The 25,022-nt window shown below is 49.6% G+C and overlaps 1 protein-coding gene across 1 annotated transcript in view; it reads right to left on the minus strand.

The window, feature by feature from the left end:
• PLXNA4 (plexin A4) overlaps positions 1 to 25,022 on the minus strand; it is a 930,623-nt gene that overhangs the window by 261,308 nt on the left and 644,293 nt on the right. Inside the window, exons 11-13 of the mRNA XM_060246008.1 lie at positions 18,001 to 18,191; positions 12,170 to 12,321; positions 4,492 to 4,609 (exon numbers count right to left, since the gene is read on the minus strand). Of these exons, the coding sequence (XP_060101991.1) occupies positions 4,492 to 4,609; positions 12,170 to 12,321; positions 18,001 to 18,191 (461 nt within the window). The remainder of the gene's footprint in view (positions 1 to 4,491; positions 4,610 to 12,169; positions 12,322 to 18,000; positions 18,192 to 25,022) is intronic.

Raw genomic sequence — 25,022 nt, forward strand, 5'->3', positions numbered from 1 at the left:
TGCTTGCACAGGAGACTACCTTTACCTTTAGAGAACCCCGTGGCACAGAGTGTTAAAGCTGCAGTGAAGTTTGATGGATTTTATGAAGAACTTAGAAGTTCTGTTCAGTCTAGTCTTATGTGAGGATAGTAAAGTGCCCCATGGTGCAGAGTGTTAAAGCTGCAGGACTGCAGTCCAAACTCTATGCTCACGACCTGAGTTCAATCCCAGCAGAAGCTGGGTTCAGGTAGCTGACTAAAGGTTGACTCAGCCTTCCATCCTTCTGAGGTCGGTAAAATGAGTCCCCAGCTTGCTGGGGGGGAAGTGTAAAAGACTGGGGAAGGGAATGGCTAACCCGTAAAAAGTCTGCCGTGAAAACGTGAAAGCAGCGTCACCCCAGAGTTGGAAACGACTGGTGCTCGCACAGGGGACTACCTTTACCTTTACTTCAAGCCTTCAGGGAAAGCTTTGGGGGGCTGTGCCCACCATGCTCAGAATTCTGGGTTATAGTGTGGAACTAGAATCTGTGAGACACCCCCATATATACCGACAAATAGAAAGCTGGCTTATTTTCAGGGACTCGCCGGAGGAGAAATGTAACTTCCTTCCCATCCAAGTTACCCTTAAAAAAAAAAAAATCAAGATAAAATCATCAGATTCAGAATGTCACATATCGCCCTGAAACTGAACCGCGGCGAGGGATCATCCCTCTTCCTGGAAGAAATCTAAAGTTGCAGGTCTCCCCCCCCACCCTTCATTAGCATTTTAATAGAAAAACTTTCCTTTCTGGTCCCAAGTGAAAAGCCGCTATCTGCATTTCAATGAAAGGTGCCTGTACCTCCCGGTTCCCCCTGCTCTTTTCTGCAATGAACGAGCAGGAACAATGGGTAGGATGCGTTGCAGAACATCTGAAATTATTAATGTCATTAATGTCATTTTAAAAAAAAATGCTTGCACTTAAGGGCTTGTTGATCAGCCCTCAGAGTATCAAAATGATCTCTGGAGAACCCCAGCGGTTGAGAGGAAAGGAAAGGTCCCCTGGGCGAGCACCAGTCGTTTCCGACTCTGGGGTGACGTTGCTTTCACAACGTTTTCACGGCAGACTTTTTATGGGGTGGTTTGCCCTTGCCTTCCCCGGTCATCTACGCTTTCCCCCCCAGCAAGCTGGGGACTCATTTGACCGACCTCGGAAGGATGGAAGGCTGAGTCAACCTCGAGCCGGCTACCTGAAAACCCAGCTTCCACCGGGGATCGAACTCAGGTCATGAGCAGAGCTTAGGACTGCAGTACTGCAGCTTTATCACTCTGCGCCACGGGGCTGCTTAAAGGTAAAGGTAGTCCCCTGGGCAAGCCCCAGTTGTTTCCGACTCTGGGGTGACGTTTCTTTCACAACGTTTTCACGGCAGACTTTTTATGGGGTGGTTTGCCATTGCCTTCCCTGGTCATCTACGCTTCCCCCCCCCCCCCCCCAGCAAGCTGGGGACTCATTTGACCGACCTCGGAAGGATGGAAGGCTGAGTCAACCCTGAGCCGGCTACCTGAACCAGCTTCTGCCGGGGATCGAACTCCGGTCGTGAGCAGAGGGCTCCGACTGCAGTACTGCAGCTTTACCACTCTGCGCCACGGGGCTCTCTCTAAAAGCTCAAGGAAAATTAAAGGTCCCCTGTGCAAGCACCAGACATTTCCAACTCTGGGGTGATGTTGCTTTCACAACGTTTTCATGTTAGACTTTTTACGGGGTGGATTGCCATTGCCTTCCCCAGTCATCTACGCTTTCCCCCCAGCAAGCTGAGGACTCATTTGACCGACCTTGGAAGGCTGAGTCAACCTTGAGCCGGCTACCTGAAAATCCAGCTTTCGCCGGGGATCGATCTCAGGTCGTGAGCAGAGCTTAGGACTGCAGTACTGCAGCTTTAACACTCTGTGCCACGGGGCTCTTAAGTTGTTCTCTACGCCCCATCAAAATGCAACAACATAATGGTAGCTCTACAATGGTCTCGTGAACCACCCAAAAGTCCTCAGAGTATCAAAATGATCTGTGGAGACCCCCAGCACAGTCAAAGAGAGACAGTTTGGTGTCGTGGTTGAGAGCAGTGTACTCCAATCTGGAGAACTGGGTTTGATTCCCCACACCTCACCCCCATGCAGCCAACTGGGTGTCCTTGGGCTAGTCACACTTCTCCCAGAGGTCTCTCAGCCCCACCAACCTCACAGGGTGTCTGTTGTAGGGAGAGAAAGGGGAGATTGTAAACCATTCTGTGGCTCCAAGTTAAGGGCAGGGTATAAATCTAATCTCCTCCTCCTAGGGCTACCTTGCCCCCCGTCCACAACAGCCTCTCTAGGGGTTTCTGGGAAAACGCTATGGTTTTCTCAGACGCTCTAGCAATTTGGAAGGGAAAACCCTTATCTACAAAAGATACCATAGAGTTTTTGCCTCCCAAAATGCTAGAGCGTCCAGGGAAAACTCTCTCTATGTAGACAAGGAAGAGCCCTGTGGCGCAGAGTGGTAAAGCTGCAGTACTGCAGACGGAGTCCTCTGCTCACGACCTGAGTTCAATCCCAGCGAAAGCTGGTTTAGGTAGCCGGCTCGAGCTTGACTCAGCCTTCCATCTTTCTGAGGTCAGTAAAAGGAGTCCCCAGCTTGCTGCGGGGGAAGTGTAGATGACGGGAAGGCAATGGCAAACCACCCTGTAAAAAGTCTGCCGTGAAAACGTTGTGAAAGCAACGTCAGCCCAGAGTCGGAAACAACTGGTGCTTGCACAGGGGACCTTTCCTTTCCACCGTGGACAAGTATTTCCTTTTGTCCGTCCTGAACATTCTGCCCATCAGCTTCTCTGGATGCCCTCTAGTCTAGTCCTTTGGTAGAAAAAGTTCTCTCTGCTCTCTCCACTTCGTGCAACATTTATAAACCTCAGTCATGTCCCCCCCCCCTTTAGTTGTCTCATTCATAGAATCATAGAGTTGGAAGGGACCTCCAGAGTCATCTAGTCCAACCCCCTGCACAATGCAGAAAATGTACAAATCCCTCCCCCTAAATTCATAGGATCTTCATTGCTGTCAGATGGCCATCTAGCCTCTGTTGAAAGACCTCCAAGGAAGGAGAGCCCACCACCTCCCAAGGAGGAAGCTCGTTCCACTGAGGAACCACTCTAACAGTCAGGAAATTCTTCCTTATGTTGAGCCGAAAACTCTTTTGATTTAATTTCAACCCATTGGTTCTGGTCCTACCTTCTAGGGCCACAGAAAACAATTCTGCACCATCCTCTATAGGACAGCCCTTCAAGTACTTGAAGATGGTGATCCGATCACCTCTCAGCCACCTCCTCTCCAGGCTAAACATGCCCAGCTCCTTCGACCTTTCCTCACAGGACTTGGTCTCCAGACCCCCCACCATCTTGTCGCCCTCCTTTGGACCCCTTCCAGTTTAGAATAATAGAATTATAGAGTTGGAAGGGGCCTCCAGGGTCATCTAGTCCAACCCCCTGCACAATGCAGGAAACTCACAAACACCTCCCCATAAATTCACAGGACCCTCAATGCTGTCAGAAGGCCATCTAACCTCTGTCGAAAAACCTCCAAGGCAAGAGAGCCCACCACCTACCGAGGAAGCCTGTTCCACTGAGGAATCGCTCTAACGGTCAGAAAGTTCTTCCTAATGTTGAGCCGGAAACTCTTTTGATTTAATTTCAACCCATTGGTTCTGGTCCTACCTTCTGGGGCCACAGAAAACAATTCCACACCATCCTCTACATGACAGCCCTTCAAGTACTTGAAGATGGTGTTCATATCACCTCTCAGCCGCCTCCTCTCCAGGTTAAACATCTCCAGCTCCTTCAACCTTTCCTCATAGGACTTGGTCTCCAGACCCCTCATCATCTTTCCAAAACAGATGTTAAGAGGAGAATTTTATGGACACCATGGACCGCCAAAAAGACAAAATAAGCGGGTTCTAGATCAAATCAAGGCTGAACTCTCCCTAGAAGCTAAAAATCACCCAACTGAGGCTATCGTACTTTGGTCACAGTATAAGAAGTCAAAAGTCACTGGAAAAGACAATAACGCTGGGAAAAGTTGCAGGCAACAGGAAAAGAGGAAGACCCTGGGGTTTTTTTGGTAGCAGGAACTCCTTTGCATATTAGGCCACACCCCTCTGATGTAGCCAACCCTCCAAGAGCTTACAGGGCTCTTCTTACAGGGCCTAATGCCAGCTCTTGGAGGATTGGCTACATCAGAGGGGTGTGCCCTAATATGCAAAGGAGTTCCTGCTACAAAAAAAGCCCTGGGAAGACCCAACCAGAGATGGACGGACTCCATCCAGGAAGCCACGGCCTTCAGTCTGCAAGACCTGAGCAAGTCTGTTAAGGAGAGGACGTCTCGGGAGTCATCGATTCGGAGGGCTGCCCTAAATCAAAAGCAACTCAATGTCACATGACATAAGAAATTTGCTTTTGGAAATGTGAGGGACTGCCCGTCCATTCCGAACGAGTGCAGGGATTCGCGGAACCCGCTTACCGTAAAATAATACAGCTGGGAGGATCTGGCTGTGAACTCCGGCTTGCATTCGGCCACGCAGATGTCGACGTATCCGGCATGCTGGCTCAGCTTGGCCTCCCCCATCTCACACACTATTCTGAAAGAGAAGCGCAGAGATCGACCGATGAGGGAGTTGGAGAGACGCCACTCCTCCACATTCGCAAAGCCGGCAGACGCACACCCGGCTCACGCTCAAAGTGCTTCAGCAAAGATGGCTGCCCTGTGTCCGTGAGTTCCCCCACGCTCACAATCTTTTTTTTTTCTTTGCGCAAACACACATGGAGCTGCCTTATACTGAATCAGACCACTAGTCCGTTGCGCACGGGGACTCAAGTGAAGACTTAAAAGGTCGTTCCTGCCTGGCTCGTTGGAGCCATAAGAGTGGAGCTTGGGGACTCGGGAACAATGGGAAGCAGGATCCAAATTCCTGCTGCCCTGCTCCAATCAGGGGCCCCCTGCTGGTTTGAATGGTCCAATCACGTGCTTGCATGGGAACCCGGAGTCGTCTATATGGAGAGTCAGCTTGGTGTAGTGGTTAAGTGCGCGGACTCTTATCTGGGAGAAACACGCTTGATTCCCCACTCCTCTGCTTGCACCTGCTGGAATGGGCTTGGGTCAGCCATAGCTCTCTTATCTGGGAGAACCGGGTTTGATTCCCCACTCCTCCACTTGCACCTGCTGGAATGGCCTTGGGTCAGCTAGAGCTTACTTATCTGGGAGAACCGGGTTTGATTCCCCACCCCTCCACTTGCAGCTGCTGGCATGGCCTTGGGTCAGCCGGAGCTCTCTTATCTGGGAGAACTGGGTTTGATTCCCTCCTCCTCCACTTGCAGCTGCTGGAATGGCCTTGGGTCAGCCATAGCTCTCTTATCTGGGAGAACCGGGTTTGATTCCCCACTCCTCCACTTGCAGCTGCTGGAATGGCCTTGGGTCAGCCAGAGCTCTCTTATCTGGGAGAACTGGGTTTGATTCCCTCCTCCTCCACTTGCAGCTGCTGGAATGGCCTTGGGTCAGCCATAGCTCTCTTATCTGGGAGAACCGGGTTTGATTCCCCACTCCTCCACTTGCAGCTGCTGGAATGGCCTTGGGTCAGCCAGAGCTCTATTATCTGGGAGAACCGGGTGTGATTCCCCACCCCTCCACTTGCAGCTGCTGGAATGGCCTTGGGTCAGCCATAGCTCTCTTATCTGGGAGAACCGGGTTTGATTCCCCACTCCTCCACTTGTAGCTGCTGGCATGGCCTTGGGTCAGCCAGAGCTCTCTTATCTGGGAGAGCGGGTTTGATTCCCCACTCCTCCACTTGCACCTGCTGGAATGGCCTTGGGTCAGCCAGAGCTCTCTTATCTGAGAGAACTGGGTTTGATTCTCCTCTCCTCCACTTGCAGCTGCTGGAATGGCCTTGGGTCAGCCAGAGCTCTCTTATCTGAGAGAACCGGGTTTGATTCTCCTCTCCTCCACTTGCAGCTGCTGGAATGGCCTTGGGTCAGCCAGAGCTCTCTTATCTGGGAGAACCGGGTTTGATTCTCCTCTCCTCCACTTGCAGCTGCTGGAATGGCCTTGGGTCAGCCAGAGCTCTCTTATCTGAGAGAACCGGGTTTGATTCCCCACTCCTCCACTTGCACCTGCTGAAACCGCCTTGGGTCTGCCATAGCTCTTTCAGGAGTTGTCCTTGAAAGGGCAGTTGCTGTGAGAGTCCTTTCAGCTCCACCCACCTCACAGGGTGTCTGTTGTGGGGGAGGAAAGTCAGGGAGATTGTGAGCCGCTCTGAAACTCTGAGATTCAGGGTGGAGGGCGGAATATAAATCCAAAATAAATCCAATATAGTTGGCCCTGTTGGCCCAGTTGTTCAGTCTTTAAGTGCAGTCTATCTTATGCTGTACCTAATAAAGACCTGATGATCACTACCACCTTGCCTCTCCCATGTGTTGAACCCACTATATTATACAGTCCATTAAAGTTAATATTGTTTACACAGGCTGGCAGCAGCTCTCCAGGGTCTCAAGCTGAAGTCTTTCCCATCACCTTCTGCCTGGTCCTTTTAACTGGAGATGCCGGGGATGGAACCTGGGACCTTCTGCGTGCCAAGCAGAGGCTCTGCCACTGAGCTACAGCCCCACTTCATGGCTCTCCAGGGTCTCAGGCTGAGGTCTTTCCCATCACCTTCTGCCTGGTCCTTTTAACTGGAGATGCCGGGGATGGAACCTGGGACCTTCTGCGTGCCAAGCAGAGGCTCTGCCACTGAGCTACAGCCCCACTTCATGGCTCTCCAGGGTCTCAGGCTGAGGTCTTTCCCATCACCTTCTGCCTGGTCCTTTTAACTGGAGATGCCGAGGATGGAACCTGGGACCTTCTGCGTGCCAAGCAGAGGCTCTGCCACTGAGCTACAGCCCCACTTCATGGCTCTCCAGGGTCTCAGGCTGAGGTCTTTCCCATCACCTTCTGCCTGGTCCTTTTAACTGGAGATGCCGAGGATGGAACCTGGGACCTTCTGCGTGCCAAGCAGAGGCTCTGCCACTGAGCTACAGCCCCACTTCATGGCTCTCCAGGGTCTCAGGCTGAGGTCTTTCCCATCACCTTCTGCCTGGTCCTTTTAACTGGAGATGCCGGGGATGGAACCTGGGACCTTCTGCGTGCCAAGCAGAGGCTCTGCCACCGAGCTACAGCCCCACTTCATGGCTCTCCAGGGTCTCAGGCTGAGGTCTTTCCCATCACCTTCTGCCTGGTCCTTTTAACTGGAGATGCCGAGGATGGAACCTGGGACCTTCTGCGTGCCAAGCAGAGGCTCTGCCACTGAGCTACAGCCCCACTTCATGGCTCTCCAGGGTCTCAGGCTGAGGTCTTTCCCATCACCTTCTGCCTGGTCCTTTTAACTGGAGATGCCGGGGATGGAACCTGGGACCTTCTGCGTGCCAAGCAGAGGCTCTGCCACTGAGCTACAGCCCCACTTCATGGCTCTGCAGGGTCTCAGGCTGAGGTCTTTCCCATCACCTTCTGCCTGGTCCTTTTAACTGGAGATGCCGGGGATGGAACCTGGGACCTTCTGCGTGCCAAGCAGAGGCTCTGCCACTGAGCTACAGCCCCACTTCATGGCTCTGCAGGGTCTCAGTCTGAGGTCTTTCCCATCACCTTCTGCCTGGTCCTTTTAACTGGAGATGCCGGGGATGGAACCTGGGACCTTCTGCGTGCCAAGCAGAGGCTCTGCCACTGAGCTACAGCCCCACTTCATGGCTCTGCAGGGTCTCAGGCTGAGGTCTTTCCCATCACCTTCTGCCTGGTCCTTTTAACTGGAGATGCTGGGGATGGAACCTGGGACCTTCTGCGTGCCAAGCAGAGGCTCTGCCACTGAGCTACAGCCCCACTTCATGGCTCTGCAGGGTCTCAGGCTGAGGTCTTTCCCATCACCTTCTGCCTGGTCCTTTTAACTGGAGATGCCGGGGATGGAACCTGGGACCTTCTGCGTGCCAAGCAGAGGCTCTGCCACTGAGCTACAGCCCCACTTCATGGCTCTCCAGGGTCTCAGGCTGAGGTCTTTCCCATCACCTTCTGCCTGGTCCTTTTAACTGGAGATGCCGGGGATGGAACCTGGGACCTTCTGCATGCCAAGCAGAGGCTCTGCCACTGAGCTACACTTCATGATTCTCCAGGGTCTCAGGCTGAGGTCTTTCCCATCACCTACTGCCTGGTACTTTCAACTGGAGATGCCGGGGATGGAACCTGGGACCTTCTGCGTGCCAAGCAGAGGCTCTGCCACCGAGCTACAGCCCCACTTCATGGCTCTCCAGGGTCTCAGGCTGAGGTCTTTCCCATCACCTTCTGCCTGGTCCTTTTAACTGGAGATGCCGGGGATGGAACCTGGGACCTTCTGCGTGCCAAGCAGAGGCTCTGCCACTGAGCTACAGCCCCACTTCATGGCTCTGCAGGGTCTCAGGCTGAGGTCTTTCCCATCACCTTCTGCCTGGTCCTTTTAACTGGAGATGCTGGGGATGGAACCTGGGACCTTCTGCGTGCCAAGCAGAGGCTCTGCCACTGAGCTACAGCCCCACTTCATGGCTCTGCAGGGTCTCAGGCTGAGGTCTTTCCCATCACCTTCTGCCTGGTCCTTTTAACTGGAGATGCCGGGGATGGAACCTGGGACCTTCTGCGTGCCAAGCAGAGGCTCTGCCACTGAGCTACAGCCCCACTTCATGGCTCTCCAGGGTCTCAGGCTGAGGTCTTTCCCATCACCTTCTGCCTGGTCCTTTTAACTGGAGATGCCGGGGATGGAACCTGGGACCTTCTGCATGCCAAGCAGAGGCTCTGCCACTGAGCTACACTTCATGATTCTCCAGGGTCTCAGGCTGAGGTCTTTCCCATCACCTACTGCCTGGTACTTTCAACTGGAGATGCCGGGGATGGAACCTGGGACCTTCTGTGTGCCAAGCAGAGGCTCTGCCACTGAGCTACACTTCATGATTCTCCAGGGTCTCAGGCTGAGGTCTTTCCCATCACCTACTGCCTGGTACTTTCAACTGGAGATGCCGGGGATGGAACCTGGGACCTTCTGTGTGCCAAGCAGAGGCTCTGCCACTGAGCTACAGCCCCACTTCATGGCTCTCCAGGGTCTCAGGCTGAGGTCTTTCCCATCACCTACTGCCTGGTACTTTCAACTGGAGATGTCTGGGATGGAACCTGGGACCTTCTGCATACAAAGCAGAGGCTCTTCTGGTATGACATGGCCCCTCCACAAAGAACCCGGAATTCAACCTTTGTTGATCCAAAAGGTTGATCCACCACACTCAAGCTTTGTTCTGTGAGAATTAAGAACGGATGGATCAGACCAAGGCCCACCTTATCTGCTGTTCTGCTTCAAAAGGCCCCGTGGGAACCCTCGTCTAGTTCATGAATGTGGTGGAATTATAGGCGAGATGGGGGCAGTTTTATACAGCATCCTGAACTGGATGAGGCCTCTCTGTTTGGTTCTCTCCCCTAAGGTGTTGCAGAAGGCACTTCAAGCCCGGCAATGACTCCCTGCACTCTACTCTACTCTACTGGAGAGCCAGTTTGGTGTAGTGGTTAAGCGTGCAGACTCTTATCTGGGAGAACCGGGTTTGATTCCCCACTCCTCCACTTGCACCTGCTGGAATGGCCTTGGGTCAGCCATAGCTCTCTTATCTGGGAGAACCGGGTTTGATTCCCCACTCCTCCACTTGCACCTGCTAGCATGGCCTTGGGTCAGCCAGAGCTCTGGCAGAAGTTGTCCTTGAAAGGGCAGCTGCTGGGAGAGCCCTCTCAGCCCCACCCACCTCACAGGGTGTCTGTTGTGGGGGAGGAAGGTAAAGGAGATTGTGAGCCGCTCTGAGACTCTTTGGAGTGGAGGGCGGGATATAAATCCAATATCTTCATCTACCTCACAGGGTGTCTGTTGTGGGGGAGGAAGGGAAAGGAGATTGTGAGCTGCTCTGAGACTCTTCGGAGTGGAGGGTGGGATATAAATCCAATATCTTCATCTACCTCACAGGGTGTCTGTTGTGGGGGGGGAAGTTAAAGGAGATTGTGAGCCGCTCTGAGACTCTTCGGAGTGGAGGGCGGGATATAAATCCAATATCTTCATCTACCTCACAGGGTGTCTGTTGTGGGGGGGGGAAGGGAAAGGAGATTGTGAGCCGCTCTGAGACTCTTCGGAGTGGAGGGTGGGATATAAATCCAATATCTTCATCTACCTCACAGGGGGTCTGTTGTGGGGGAGGAAGGGAAAGGAGATTGTGAGCCGCTCTGAGACTCTTCGGAGTGGAGGGTGGGATATAAATCCAATATCTTCATCTACCTCACAGGGTGTCTGTTGTGGGGGGGGAAGTTAAAGGAGATTGTGAGCCGCTCTGAGACTCTTCGGAGTGGAGGGTGGGATATAAATCCAATATCTTCATCTACCTCACAGGGTGTCTGTTGTGGGGGGGGGAAGGGAAAGGAGATTGTGAGCCGCTCTGAGACTCTTTGGAGTGGAGGGCGGGATATAAATCCAATATCTTCATCTACCTTACAGGGTGTCTGTTGTGGGGGCGGGGGGGAAGGTAAAGGAGATTGTGAGCCGCTCTGGGACTCTTCGGAGTGGAGGGCGGGATATAAATCCAATATCTTCATCTACCTCACAGGGTGTCTGTTGTGGGGGGGGGGAGGGAAAGGAGATTGTGAGCCGCTCTGAGACTCTTCGGAGTGGAGGGCGGGATATAAATCCAATATCTTCATCTACCTCACAGGGTGTCTGTTGTGGGGGAGGAAGGTAAAGGAGATTGTGAGCCGCTCTGAGACTCTTCGGAGTGGAGGGCGGGATAGAAATCCAATATCATCTTCTACTCTAAAAAGAACTGTCTACAGTTACTGCCACAGGAAGTGGTGGAGGCCGCAAGCATAGCCAGCTTCAAGAGGGGACTGAATAAACATATGGAGCAGAGGTCTATTGGTGCCTTTGTCTGGGGCAGTGATGCTCTGTATTCTTGGTGGTTGGGGGGGGGGGCAAGAGTGGGAGGGCTTCTAGTGTCCTGGCCCCACTGATGGGCCTCCTGATGTCACCTGGGTTTTTTGGCCACTGTGTAACACAGACTGTTGGACTGGATGGGCCATTGGTCTGATCCAACATGACTTCTCTTATGTTCTTATGTTTGGGGCAGGGATGCTCTGCATTCTTGGTGCTTGGGGGGGCAACAGTGGGAGGGCTTTTAGTGTCCTGGCCCCACTGATGGACCTCCTGATGGCACCTGGATTTTTTGGCCACTGTGTGACACAGCATGTTGGACTGGATGGGCCACTGGGCTGATCCAAAATGGCTTCTCTTATGTTTTTAGTGATGGAACTTTGTCTGAGGCAAATGATGCTCTGTATTCTTGGTGCTTGGGAGGGACAACAGTGTGAGGACTTCTAGTGTCCTGGCCCCGCTGATGGACCTCCTGATGGCACCTGGGTTTCCTTGGCCACTGTGTGACACAGTGTTGGACTGGATGGGCCACTGGCCTGATCCAACATGGCTTCTCTTCTGTTCTTCTGTGACACAGAGTGTTGGACTGGATGGGCCACTGGCCTGATCCAACATGGCTTCTCTTATGTTCTTATGTGACACAAAGTGTTGGACTGGATGGGCCATTGGCCTGATCCAACATGGCTTCTCTGATGTTCTTATGTGACACAGAGTATTGGACTGGAGGGGCCACTTGCCTGATCCAACATGACTTCTTATATGACACAGAGTGTTGGACTGGAGGGGCCATTGGCCTGATCCAACATGGCTTCTCTTATGTTCTTATGTGACACAGAGTGTTGGACTGGATGGGCCATTGGCCTGATCCAACATGGCTTCTCTGATGTTCTTATGTGACACAGAGTGTTGGACTGGATGGGCCATTGGCCTGATCCAACATGGCTTCTCTTATGCTCTTACATTCTTATGAACAGGAAGCTGCCTTAAAGTGAATCAGACCCTCAGTCCATCAAGGTCAGAATTGTCTACTTGGATTGGCAACAGCTCTCCAGGGTCTCAGATGAAAGTCTTTCACATCACCTATGTCATGATCTTTTTCACTGGAGACACCAGGGATTGAACCTGGGACCTTCTGCACGCCAAGTGGATGCTCTACCACTGAGTCACGGCCCCTCACTACTTACTTTTTGTCCCACAGCTATTACTTACTGCTCCGCCGGTATATAACCTTCCACGAGGGGGACACACTCCACGCCGGCTACTTTGACATGTGACGCAATGTCCCGAAACTCCAGGCCCAGATTTTCTCCTCGGATGGTCACCCTGGTCCCTCCTTCTCGGGGTCCTCTGACTGGACTGATCTAAGGGAATAAAAAATGTACCATGAAGGTTAAAAGCCCAAGATAATGCACCACAGTTTCCCACAAGGGGATTGGTCTTACATTCTTTAAGAGGAGACCAGGTGTCCTTGAAAGGGCAGCTTCTGGGAGAGCTCTCTCAGCCCCACCCAGAGATTCAGGGCAGCTTACAATCTCCCATATCATCTCTCCCCACAACAGACACCCTGTGAGGTGGGTGGGACTGGGAGGGCTCTCACAGCAGCTGCCCTTTCAAGGACAACCTCTGTGAGAGCTCTGGCTGACCCAAGGCCATTCCAGCAGCTGCACATGGAGGAGTGGGGAATCAAACCCGGTTCTCCCAGATAAGAGAGCTCTGGCTGACCCAAGGCCATTCCAGCAGGTGCAAGTGGAGGAGTGGGGAATCAAACCTGGTTCTCCCAGATAAGAGAGCTCTGGCTGACCCAAGGCCATTCCAGCAGCTGCAAGTGGAGGAGTGGGGACTCAAACCCGGTTCTCCCAGATAAGAGCCCGCCCACTTAACCACTAGGCCAAACTGAAACATTTCTTTGTCTCAATCCGTTCACATCTGTATGAAGTTTAGCTGATCTGCTGTATGAAGCTGAGCACTGGCTACCAATAATGTACCGGATTTGCTTCAAGGTGCTGGTTTTAACCTTTAAAGCCCTATATGGCCTGGGTCCTGCATACCTTAGGGACCTCCTTTCCCCGTATATGCCCCAGCGAGCACTTCGGTCCGGGTCTCAAAACCTGTCGACAGTCCCCAGTGTCAGGGAAGTTAGGCTTCAGTCAACTAGAGCCAGGGCCTTTTCCACAGCTGCACCTAGCTAGTTGAATGAGTTGCCGGAGGACGTTAGGGCCCTGCGAGAGCTCCCACAGTTCCGCAGGGCCTGTAAAACGGCACTCTTCCACCTTGCTTTTCCATAAGGACAACTTACAGCAACAGACTAGGCCCATAAACCGGAGCTTAACATCATTCTGGATTTCCTACCGTGCTATGGCGATTTGGGGTCCCTTTGGAACATCTGAGATTGACTATCCAGTTATACTGCTACCATCGAAATTTAGCTGCATCATGAATCATTGTACTAGCATCTATTGTTATATTGTTTTGTTGTTTGTTTTAACAATTTATTAATAACATATGGTTACAATATTTAATTATCTTTTTCTTATATTAACCCATATGATATTTCACGCCCCCCTCCCTCCAATATTGACTTCCCCGCAGTTATAAATTTGAGTTTAATTCTAAAGGTACCACTAATCTATCAAAATGTAATACTTTTGATTAATACTAAAAAATTGTCCAATGTCTTTTTACGGTCCACTCTTTCTCCATATATCCTTTGAATTTCTTCCACTCCTTTTTGAATAAATCTAAGTCATAGTCTCTTAAAGTTTTAGTTAATTTGTCCATCTCACTCCTCGATAAAACTTTCACAATCCAATCCCATTTCTCTGGTATTGTCCCTTGTTTCCACAGCTGCGCATACAATGTCCTAGCAGCTGAGAGCAAGTATTGTTATATTGTTTTAACTGATATTTTAAAACTCGACTTTTATGTCTTATGTATTATCGACGTTTTATCTCGTTGGGTCATTTTTTGACCCTAACCTGTGAGCCGCCCTGAATCTGCCTTCGGCGGGGGAGGACGGGATAAAATAAAATAAATAAAATAAATATAATGTACATCCTCCTCGGACTAGAGTAGGGGGGGGGGAACCTGGTAAAAATGCACGGGGAAGGCTTTGCTGCTTGCCAACCCTCCAGGAGAAAACGCGCTTCCCCACACGCTCCATGAATTAATGTTTCCGTTGAACAATTCTCCCCCTGTGATGTCAAGATGTTTTTCCTGACCACTCACAGCTGGTTCAGATTCCATTAGCGGCTACGAGAACCTGGATGCATACTAATTAGAGCGCACGTTAACGAGGTCCTTCGGAGAGCTTTTTCGTTGTCAATAAGGCTGAAAATCGAGATGAATTTTAGAGAAGATTTGCTGCCGGGAAACTCTTCGCGCTTGATTGAGATGTACTTGATTGTAAACATCTTGACCCAATGGGATTCCGGGCTGAGATTCTCGGCATACTTATGAGAAAAGATGGATTTTATGGAGCGCGGCTTCCAGCGATGCGTGGACCACAGCTGGAAAGAGGATTGGGCAGATCCATGGAAAATAAGCCTATCAATGGCTACCAGCCATGGAGACTGAGGAGAACCTCCACATTCAGAGGCACTAAGCATCAAACTCCCAGAGCCAGGAGGCAACATCAGGGGAAGGCCTTGGACTCTATGCTCTGTGGTTGTCCGTCCAGAGAAACTGGTTGGCCACTCTGAGAGACGGAATGGTGGGCAAGATGGACCACTGGTCTGAACCAGGAGGGCTCTTCTTATGTTCTTAGGATGCTGGAATAGATGGACCTCTGGTTTGATCCAGCAGGGCTCTTCTAATGTTCTATGGATGCTAGACTAGATAGACTATTGGTCTGATCTATCAGGGCTCTTCAGATGTTCTTAGGATGCTGAACGAATGGACCACTGGTTTGATCCAGCAGGGCTCTTCTTGTGTTCTTAGGATGCTGGACTAGACGGACCATTGGTCTGATCCAGCAGGGCTCTTCTGATGTTCTCAGGATGCTGGACTAGATGGACCACTGGTCTGATCCAGCAGGGCTCTTCTTATGTTCTTAGGATGTTGGATTAGATGGACCACTGGTCTGATCCAGCAGGGCTTTTCTTATGTTCTTAGGATGCTGGACTAGATGGACCATTGGTCTGATCCAGCAGGGCTCTTCTGATGTTCTTAATATGCTGGACTAGATGGACTATTGGTCTGATCTATCAAGGCTCTTCTGATATTCTTAGGATGCTGAACTAATGGACCACTGGTATGATCCAGCGGAACTCTTCTTGTGTTCTTAGGATGCTGGACTAGATGGACCACTGGTCTGATCAGCAGGGCTCTTCTTATGTTCTTAGGATGTTGGACTAGATGGACCACTGGTCTGATCAGCAAGGCTCTTTTTATGTTCTTAGGATGCTGGACTAGATGGACCACTGGTCTGATCAGCAGTGCTCTTTTTATGTTCTTAGGATGCTGGACTAGATGGACCACTGGTCTGATCAGCAGGGCTCTTCTTATGTTCTTAGGATGTTGGACTAGATGGACCACTGGTCTGATCCAGCAGGGCTCTTCTTATGTTCTTAGGATGCTGGACTAGATGGACCATTGGTCTGATCCAGCAGGGCTCTTCTGATGTTCTTAATATGCTGGACTAGATGGACTATTGGTCTGATCTATCAAGGCTCTTCTGATATTCTTAGGATGCTGAACTAATGGACCACTGGTATGATCCAGCGGAGCTCTTCTTGTGTTCTTAGGATGCTGGACTAGATGGACCACTGGTCTGATCAGCAGGGCTCTTCTTATGTTCTTAGGATGTTGGACTAGATGGACCACTGGTCTGATCAGCAAGGCTCTTTTTATGTTCTTAGGATGCTGGACTAGATGGACCACTGGTCTGATCAGCAGTGCTCTTTTTATGTTCTTAGGATGCTGGACTAGATGGACCACTGGTCTGATCAGCAGGGCTCTTCTTATGTTCTTAGGATGTTGGACTAGATGGACCACTGGTCTGATCCAGCAGGGCTCTTCTTATGTTCTTAGGATGCTGGACTAGATGGACCACTGGTCTAATCCAGCAGGGTTCTTCTTGTGATCTTAGGCTGCTGGACTAGATGGACCCCTGGTCTGATCCAGCAGTGCTCTTTTTATGTTCTTAGGATGCTGGACTAGATGGACCACTGGTCTGATCAGCAGTGCTCTTTTTATGTTCTTAGGATGCTGGACTAGATGGACCACTGGTCTAATCCAGCAGGGTTCTTCTTGTGATCTTAGGCTGCTGGACTAGATGGACCCCTGGTCTGATCCAGCAGGACTCTTCTTATGTTCCTAGGATGCTGAACTAGATGGACCACTGGTCTGATCCAGCAGGGTTCTTCTTGTGATCTTAGGATGCTGGACTAGATGGACCACTGGTCTGATCAGCAGGGCTCTTCTTATGTTCTTAGGATGTTGGACTAGATGGACCACTGGTCTGATCAGCAAGGCTCTTTTTATGTTCTTAGGATGCTGGACTAGATGGACCACTGGTCTGATCAGCAGTGCTCTTTTTATGTTCTTAGGATGCTGGACTAGATGGACCACTGGTCTGATCAGCAGGGCTCTTCTTATGTTCTTAGGATGTTGGACTAGATGGACCACTGGTCTGATCCAGCAGGGCTCTTCTTATGTTCTTAGGATGCTGGACTAGATGGACCACTGGTCTAATCCAGCAGGGTTCTTCTTGTGATCTTAGGCTGCTGGACTAGATGGACCCCTGGTCTGATCCAGCAGGACTCTTCTTATGTTCTTAGGATGCTGGACTAGATGGACCACTGGTCTAATCCAGCAGGGTTCTTCTTGTGATCTTAGGCTGCTGGACTAGATGGACTATTGGTCTGATCTATCAAGGCTCTTCTGATATTCTTAGGATGCTGAACTAACGGACCACTGGTCTGATCCAGCAGGGGTCTTCTAATAAAAATTTCCATAGATTTGAAGACTGAAGTCTTGATAATGGCAACATTGCTCCTACCTAAAGTTGCCAACCTCCCAGTGACACCTAGAAATCTCCTGCTATTGACCTTCAGATGACCAAGATTGGTCCCCTGGAGAAAATGGCCGCTTGGGAAGGTGGAATCTATGGCATTCTACTCGATGGAGGCCCCTCCCCGAAGCTCTGCCCTCTTCAGGCTCCACCCTCCAAAATCTACAAGTATTTCCCAATCCAGAGATGGCAACCCTAATCTAGCTCTAAATTCCTTCTTTTTGGACTACTCTACACATGTGAGAAAAGCCTGATTCACCTGCTGTTTTCAAGAACTTGAGCATTTTGACCTTCTCTAACAGGAACTGTATGGTCACACAGGCAGGGGGGAATTCTAGCAAGGAGCTCCTTTGCCTATTAGGCAACAAACCCTGGATGTAGCCAATCCTCCAAGAACTTACAAGGCTCTTGTTTGTAAGCTCCTGGAGGATTGGCTACAATATGGAGGCGTGGCCTAATATGTGAAGGAGCTCCTTGCTAGAATTCTACCCCTGCACACAAGAAGTAGGGTTGCCAACTATTGGAAGGGAAATTCCTGGGGATTTGGGGCTGGAAACGGGATGGTGGAATCCTGGGTGGGAAGTGGGTTTAGGAAGGATATGATGCACTGGATTCCATCCTCTTACGTTCACTGGGTGACCTTGTTCCAGTCACACACAGGGCTTTTTTTTGTAGCAGGACCTCCTTTGCATTTTAGGTCACACCCCCTGATGTAGCCAATCCTTCTGGAGCTTACAGTAGGCTCTGTACGGAGAGCCCTGAAGGATTGGCTACATCAGGGGCGTGGCCTAATATGCAAAGCAGTTCCTGCTACAAAAAAGCCCTGGTCCCACACACTCAGCATGATCTACTTCACAGGGTTGTTGTAAGGATAAAAAAGGAGGGGAGAATATTGTGAAGTACTTTGGGTCCCCAAAGGGGAGAAAAGTAAGGTAGAAGTCTTGAAAGAAATAATAAGAGTGGCTCTTTGCGTCTGATAAACTTTTTATGACAGTCTATGAATGGAGGAGAAGAAAGTCTGAGGACTTACCCCAGTTATTTTGGGATTGGTGCATTTCCCTCCAGTTCCGGAGAGTTCCAGCCACCGGTTCTCAGGCATAGGGCAGTGGTGTTTCAGGGTGCACTGGTTCTGGCCCTCGCACCAGCCGCACTCGTAATCCGGGTCGGCCTTCAGGCACAGACCACAACTCTCTCGCATTGCACCACACTTGTACAGGTGAACTGTGGAGAGAACGACAGACAGGGGTCCTGAGGAGAAGAGGCAGGTGTGTCAAGACAGGTGGACAGAATTTGGCCAGGGCTGACCTAGCAACCCTATATCTCTGCCTCTCGGAGAGCAGCTGTAATCCCAGGCAATGTTCCCTCTAAGCTACAGAGTTGTGAGCAAAAATTCGACTTTGTGAGCCACTGATATTATTTTTCTGCTCTGGAGTCCTCCTTCCTGAGCTAAGACAAAAATGTGCGAGCTGGAGGCTAAAAATCTGTGAGCTAGCTCACGCTAACTCAGCTTACAGGTAACACTGATCCCAGGAGATCTCCAGTCACAGTCCCAAAATTGGCAACTCTAATCGGAATCATAGAGTTGGAAGGGACCTTCAGGGTCATCTAGTCCAACCCCTTGCACAATGCAAGAAATTCACAAATACCTCCCCTCCCTCCCTCCCTCCTTCCTTCCTTCCTTCCTTTCTGCCTTCCTTCCTTTCCTTCCTTCCTTCCTTCCTTCCCCCCTTCCTCCCTTCCTTCCTCCCTCCCTTCCTTCCTTCCTTCCTTCCTTCCTTCCTTCCTTCCTTCCTTCCTTCCTTCCTTCCTTCCTTCCTTCCTTCCTTCCTTTTTGGTGTAGTTTGGTGTCGTGGTTAAGTGTGTGGACTTTTATCTGGAAGAACCGGGTTTGATTCCCCTGTGAGGAAAAGCCCCCTACTTTTCATACATGTGAACATCATGATCACCAGCATGGTTGCCAGGGTGCCTGGAGATTTGACTCTCACACCTCTGCTCTAAGAAGTGGACTTTGCTTGCAGTTTCTGGCTTATGTGGATACCATAAGCCTCAGCTTTGCATTCTACGTCTCTGAAGACATGCTCCAGCTGCTCCTTGTGTGCCCAGTCTTGGCCACTGCCGTGGAAGAAGCAAGGCCACCATGTTTCCAGCCTGCCTTCATGAATCTAAGGCTAACAACAAGCAGAATCCATCTTGCTTTCCTGATTCCATCTCAAGCATCTGCTTAAGCTTTTGCATAAGGCAATCAAGCTTGTCCAAGCACACCCTAGCCTGCAAGCAACCCATTAACTCATGAATGGATTAATAGCTCAACTGTTGATCCTAATTGCTCAGCAATACCAGAACAATTACTCTTGCCCAGCAGAAGATGAGAAAAGAGGAAGGACATCTCCTGTCTTCATCAAGTCTTTTGTCTACACCGGGTGGTACCTAGGCCATGTATTTTATTCCCTATTGTCACCCTCCTAGTTAATCCCATTTAAACTTAAGTACCCAGCCATTCCCATTCTCACTCCAGTCTAAGTACCCTGGGGCCAACCCAGGCAAAATTGCAGCTTGGAAATTTCCAGGTTCACTGGACTAAGGTGAAGTTCATTGGCCAAAGCAGGCATCCAATTAGGTGTCAGTAAGGAATGTCCAGCCTTCTTGAACCTCCCATCTCTCCTCCCTTGGACCTCCCAGTCCCTAGGGTCTGAGGAAGCCTATTTAACCTCTGACCCAACTCCACTCATGTGTGCTTTCTAGTCAGCAACCCCTATTACCCGCTGTCTAGATCCATCCCCAATTCTGGCCACAGTGTTGGGTCCATCTCCCCTGTCCTCTTAAGTCGCCATTGGAACCTTCCTGGAAGCCTACGATGGTAATTATAACCCTGTATGTCCATCCTATGTGTTCCCCTATCAATCTATCTATTTTTCCTAGACCTGTATGAATGTGTGAGTGTTTTGTATTTTTATCTTGTATGAAAGAAATATTATTCTAAATAAATTACAATTGATTTTTACTAAATTAGAGTCTCTTATTGAGCATTGACTCTCTGAACGGTTGAGCCTGGTATACAATTGATAACAAAGATTCCTTTTTGGGGCTAACTGTCTCTCAATCTAATTCCCCAATCTCATTTTGAGAGCAGTTTCCCTAACAGAAATTGGTGGAGAAAGCGTTGGCATTATCCTGTTTGTAGGAACACACGCGAGTCAACACGCGTGTCTTCATACAGACAGACGTAGGGTTGCACCGTTCAAACAGTCTTGCTAGCGAGGCTATTGCATGAGTGATTGAGTGAATGAGTTCTGTGTGAACGGCTCTAGCGAGCATCTATAATTGTGGGTTGGGCTACTCCCATTTCTATCATTCAGCGTTGGACTTCTCAGCCGCCCCGAGGAGGCCAGACACCTCGCAAGAGGACTGAGCCCGATCGAATGCAAGGGGGAAGTCCCGTGAAGCCTGGCCGCCGTCCCGAGGCCTTTCTAAACGCGTCTATCGTGGGAGGGAATGTCAGGACAGGCTAGGATTGTTTAAGACCTGGAAAGAGCGCCCTTCCCTTCTCCCTTTTCTTTAGAGCTTAGTGCACACATGCACACACACTACATACACACTCAGACACTTGCACACACACACCCAAGTCCTTACACGAGTCTAGGCCAAGGCTAGTCTAAGGCACCCGACAGTCAGGAGGGCAGGCGGGTCGTAGGACCGCTGCAATCTGACTGCTGGGCAACTTTTTATTTTGTTTGCCCGAAGACGCGATCGTTGGGTCGGCTCGTGGCTCCCTTTTCTGCCCGAAGACGCGACCGTTGGGTCGGCTCGTGGCTCCCTTCTGCCCGAAGACGCGACCGTTGGGTCGGCTCGTGGCTCCCTTCTGCCCGAAGACGCGACCGTTGGGTCGGCTCGTGGCTCCCTTCTGCCCGAAGACGCGACCGTTGGGTCGGCTCGTGGCTCCCTTTTCTGGCCGAGACGCAATCATAGGATTGGCTCGCTGCCCCCTAAACCCAAGCCGAAGCGCAATCAGAGATTGGCAGTAGGCAAAACAAAAAAAGGGAACATAAGTAAAGTTGCCAGCCCAGGTGTAAAATAGCACATAGGAGCCAGGAAGCATCTGGAAATATGCTGCTAGTTCTTACACTTGGCTGTGCCTTTAAGAGAATTTAGTGGAAGGAGCAAGAAGCTCTCCCTGGGGGTTAAAAATTTGTCCCGGGTCTGAGGAGGTAGGAACTCTTCTCAGCCGAAAAATTTCCCTTTTGCTTAGGGCCAACTGAGGAAAAGTTCAGGCTCTGAGACTTTTAAAACCTTTTGGTGAACTCAGACTTTTGATGGTTTGGAGGCAGAGGCTAGAGAAAAGCCCCTCCTGAGGAGCTCAACAATGTGTGCAAGGCCATAAGCCCATGCCACAAACATTTGTTAGTGTTGCAGAGAACTAAGGAAGGTCCTGCAACTCTCTCCTTTACTTGTGAGACACACAGAGGTGTCCTGCAAGTTCTTTGCTCCCCAATAAGCAGGAAAAGTGCCAGGGAAGGCTCCTGCATCAGTTAATTTTGGTGGCCTGTGGTTAGGCACCTAATAGTGCAGGAAAACCAGCCCTGCAAGTAAAGTTAGAACTTTGAAAGGAACTAAATTGTAAGCTATGGAAATCTTTGCCAAAAAGGGAGAACTCCCCAAGTTGGAGAAATGGTTAATAAAGAAAGGGGACAACCCTTGGCACAAGGGAATCTTTGACCAAGGCCCTGATCCCCTCCAGTCCTTTAGAGATATATTTGAAGAAAATTGCAACAACAAAACGATTAGCTCTGGCAAAAGAGACCTTTTTGCGACATGGGGCTTGTTTGAAGCTCTACGGGATAGCTCGGCCTTGAATAAACAATTCAGGGAACAGCTAACCCAGAAAGATCAGCAGATAGAGGAAAAGGAACAAGAATTAGAGGAAGTTCTCAAAAAGCATACTGCTGAGAAGGAACTCCTGCTCCAGACCCATGAGGCTGAAAAAGCAGAATTGCATAGAAAACATGCCGCAGAGGTAAATAGACTGGCGGCGGAAAACAATTGCTTGGACCTTGACTGGCAACAGGCAAGTTGGACCATAGAGGAGATTAAGGCAGAGAAACACACCTTAAACTTAGTGCATCAAGACACCATGTCCGCTCTAAAAAAGGCCCAATCGCAGGTAAAGGCGTTGGGAAAAGAGCTGGAACAAACAAAAGACAGAAATAGTAAGCTACAATATGCTGTTGAAATTGCTACAGAAAAGATCCGAAAAACCAAAGAAGCAGCCACTCATGAGGCATGTAAAAAGGAGATTGCCTTACTGCATCAAAAGCTAGACCGTAAAAACGCTCTTATAGCGACGGTCTCTCCATCCACCCTTTATGCTTTTTCGGATGGGGAAAGTGAGGATGAAGAGGTGGTAGACGGAAATAAAAACAGCTCAGCCCCAGTCCGTCCTGTGGTCACTAAAAAGACCACAGCCAGAAAACAGAATGAAGCTGGATCTGTAAAAGTAGTGAAGGAAACCAGATCTTGGGGAGCAGAGGACATTAAAATGGCTGCCAGCTTCCTTGGCCCCTATAACATAGACACCTCAGTGTTGTGGATGGCCAGCGCTAGAATTTACAAAGAAGCCTCCTTAATTGAATTAAACCATGTGCTGAGATTATGCGCCTCAGGCCCTGAACTAGACAAAGTAAGAAATGTAATGTATCGCCTGAACCTGTCTAATGCCACCATCTTAGAATGGATGGCTGAGGTACTATATGCCACCTGGGATGGAAAGGATATAAAAGATCTCTACCATCAGACCTTACAAGGTCATGATGAGCGTCCAGTGAGCTATCTAATAAGGAAGAAATTCCTAGCAGAAGCAGCTAAGGTAGTATTACCCAAAGACAATGGGGAACCAGATTATGAGAATCAAAATTTCATATCCGATGTGATCAGAGGTCTCAATATACCCACCTTGAGGTGCTATGGCATAACAGCCCTGGTAAACACCACCTGGAAAGATCTAGAGGCTAATCTTGACAGAGTTGGCAATTTTATGGAAAGAGAGAGTAGAATGAAAGCTGACTATGCAAAAAGGGAAATAGTTCATGAAGACTACACAGCTAGATTAAGTGCGCATGAGAAGGAGATAGCAAATTTAACCCACTCTCTCCATGAGGTCAAATGGAGACTGGAGAATGCTTTAAAGCATGCCCAAGTCTCTGAACAAAGAGTTGCTGTTTTAGAAACACAGCTCACTCAGGCACAATATAATCAAGAGCAGGGTGGGCATGGAAAAGAGAGCCAGAACTGGAAGTTCCAAAACACTGGCTTTGGTTCCAGTTCTTCTTGCCATCCCCAGCTTGCCCCAAGGGTTCCCCTCTACAAGCAGGCTTATGCTCCTAGGCGACGCTGTCCTCACTCAGCCCAGTGGACCCCTCGAGACAAAGTCAGAATGGCAGCTTGGTCCCAGCTTAGAGCCACTGGAGCAGACATGAAGCAATTTGATAAGCAGCCCACACATATGTTACTTGCTGCCCTTTCAGAAGCCATGAAGCCACCAGGGCACATGGTTCCCAAAGCCCCAGGGTTTGCAAAAAATGGAGGTAGCTTCCCCAAAGCTACTGCTTTGGAAAATTTCCCTAATAAGGAAAGGGTAGGGAAACTTACAAATCCTACTCATGAAAAGGATTTAGAAATCCAAAAGCTTGCTGAGAAAAATCAGGAACTTCAGCAAAAGTTAGAAGCTAGTAAAGAAAAGGAAACTGCCAGTCTCCTGCAACATGTCCTGGAGTCTTGCAGGGCCACAGAGAGGAGACTGGAAATTCTGGAAGTGCAGGATAAAAGGAAACATGGCAGGGCAAACCCAGCTGTGCAGCCCCAGACTTCTTTCCCCCATGAAAATGAGAAAACAGTCCCTATTTCAGTTCTCTCACCCCAGAATCATGAAGGAGATGTGGTCTCTGAGCCTATGCAGAGTTCCACAATCATGGCACAAGGTATTCCTTTTAGCAAGGACTTGCTCCAGACACTCCTACATGAACAAGTCTCAGCCCTTCTGGCTAGAAATTTACTGTCTTTAGCTCATCCCATTTGGGGAATTTGAAAGCCAGAATTCTGTGGAACTTCAGAGAATGGTAGTCCCACATGGGCAGGCAAGGTTCCTTTGTCTCTGAACCTCCCCCCACTCAAAGGAAAATCTAACATCTAGACTTGAATGTCTCTTAAAACAGAGAGATCTGGCCTTATTTAGGTTTAAAGGTAACAAGGGCACCCTTTCCCTTGACTAAATAAGAAAACATACAAGCAATGACTTGGACTACAATTAGACCAGGCCATTTCTCCAGGTGAGGCCTGGAGATCTCCTGGAATCCCAGCAAGGGTTCCAGCCTGAAGAGTTAGTTTTCTCTGCAGGGTAATGGGAGCTTGATGTAGTATGTATTTAGTTTAACCCTTTAAAAAAAAGGCCAGCATCAAGTACCTGAGAAAGAGAGACTGAACTAGTTTTTGTTAATTCAAAGCATTCAGAGCAAAATGTAAGAAACTGTTTTAACTTTCAAATTGGCTGAATGAAAATCTGTGAAACTCCCAAGTTCATCTTTCTCTCTCTTGCTTATAAAGTCAAAAAAAAAATATTTATTTCCTCAGTTCTATGAATGTTAAATGGTATAGCCTCTGAGCTTGTACAGAGTGCCTGCAGATTAGTCCAAATAGAGCTGGCTAAAGTATTGCAAATGCTCAGCACTCCTGCCATCAGGAAGAAATGCTAATTGTTTTCCCTCTTGCTCAATGGAAATCTGTAGCAGTAAAGATTTGATAAGTAACTAAGGCAAAGGAATAGAGTTTTAAATGTATTGCCCTGAGAAATTAAATTTTGTTTATCTCAGGTCTCCTTAAGGTACAAGCAACTCAGTGTCTTTGAGAGAGAGAGCCTCATTGTCTTGTAAGAAGTGTTGCCTCTCCTTCTCAACGGTCACAGCAACACAAGACAGCTAACCTCAAATGGGCAAGTCTGTCATTTAAATTTGAAAGTACAGAAAGGAGAACCTCCAGCAACAACTAATGTAGTACTGATTGGCA

Source organism: Heteronotia binoei, chromosome 8 (assembly GCF_032191835.1).
Source record: "Heteronotia binoei isolate CCM8104 ecotype False Entrance Well chromosome 8, APGP_CSIRO_Hbin_v1, whole genome shotgun sequence".
NCBI classification, from domain to species: Eukaryota; Metazoa; Chordata; class Lepidosauria; order Squamata; family Gekkonidae; genus Heteronotia; species Heteronotia binoei.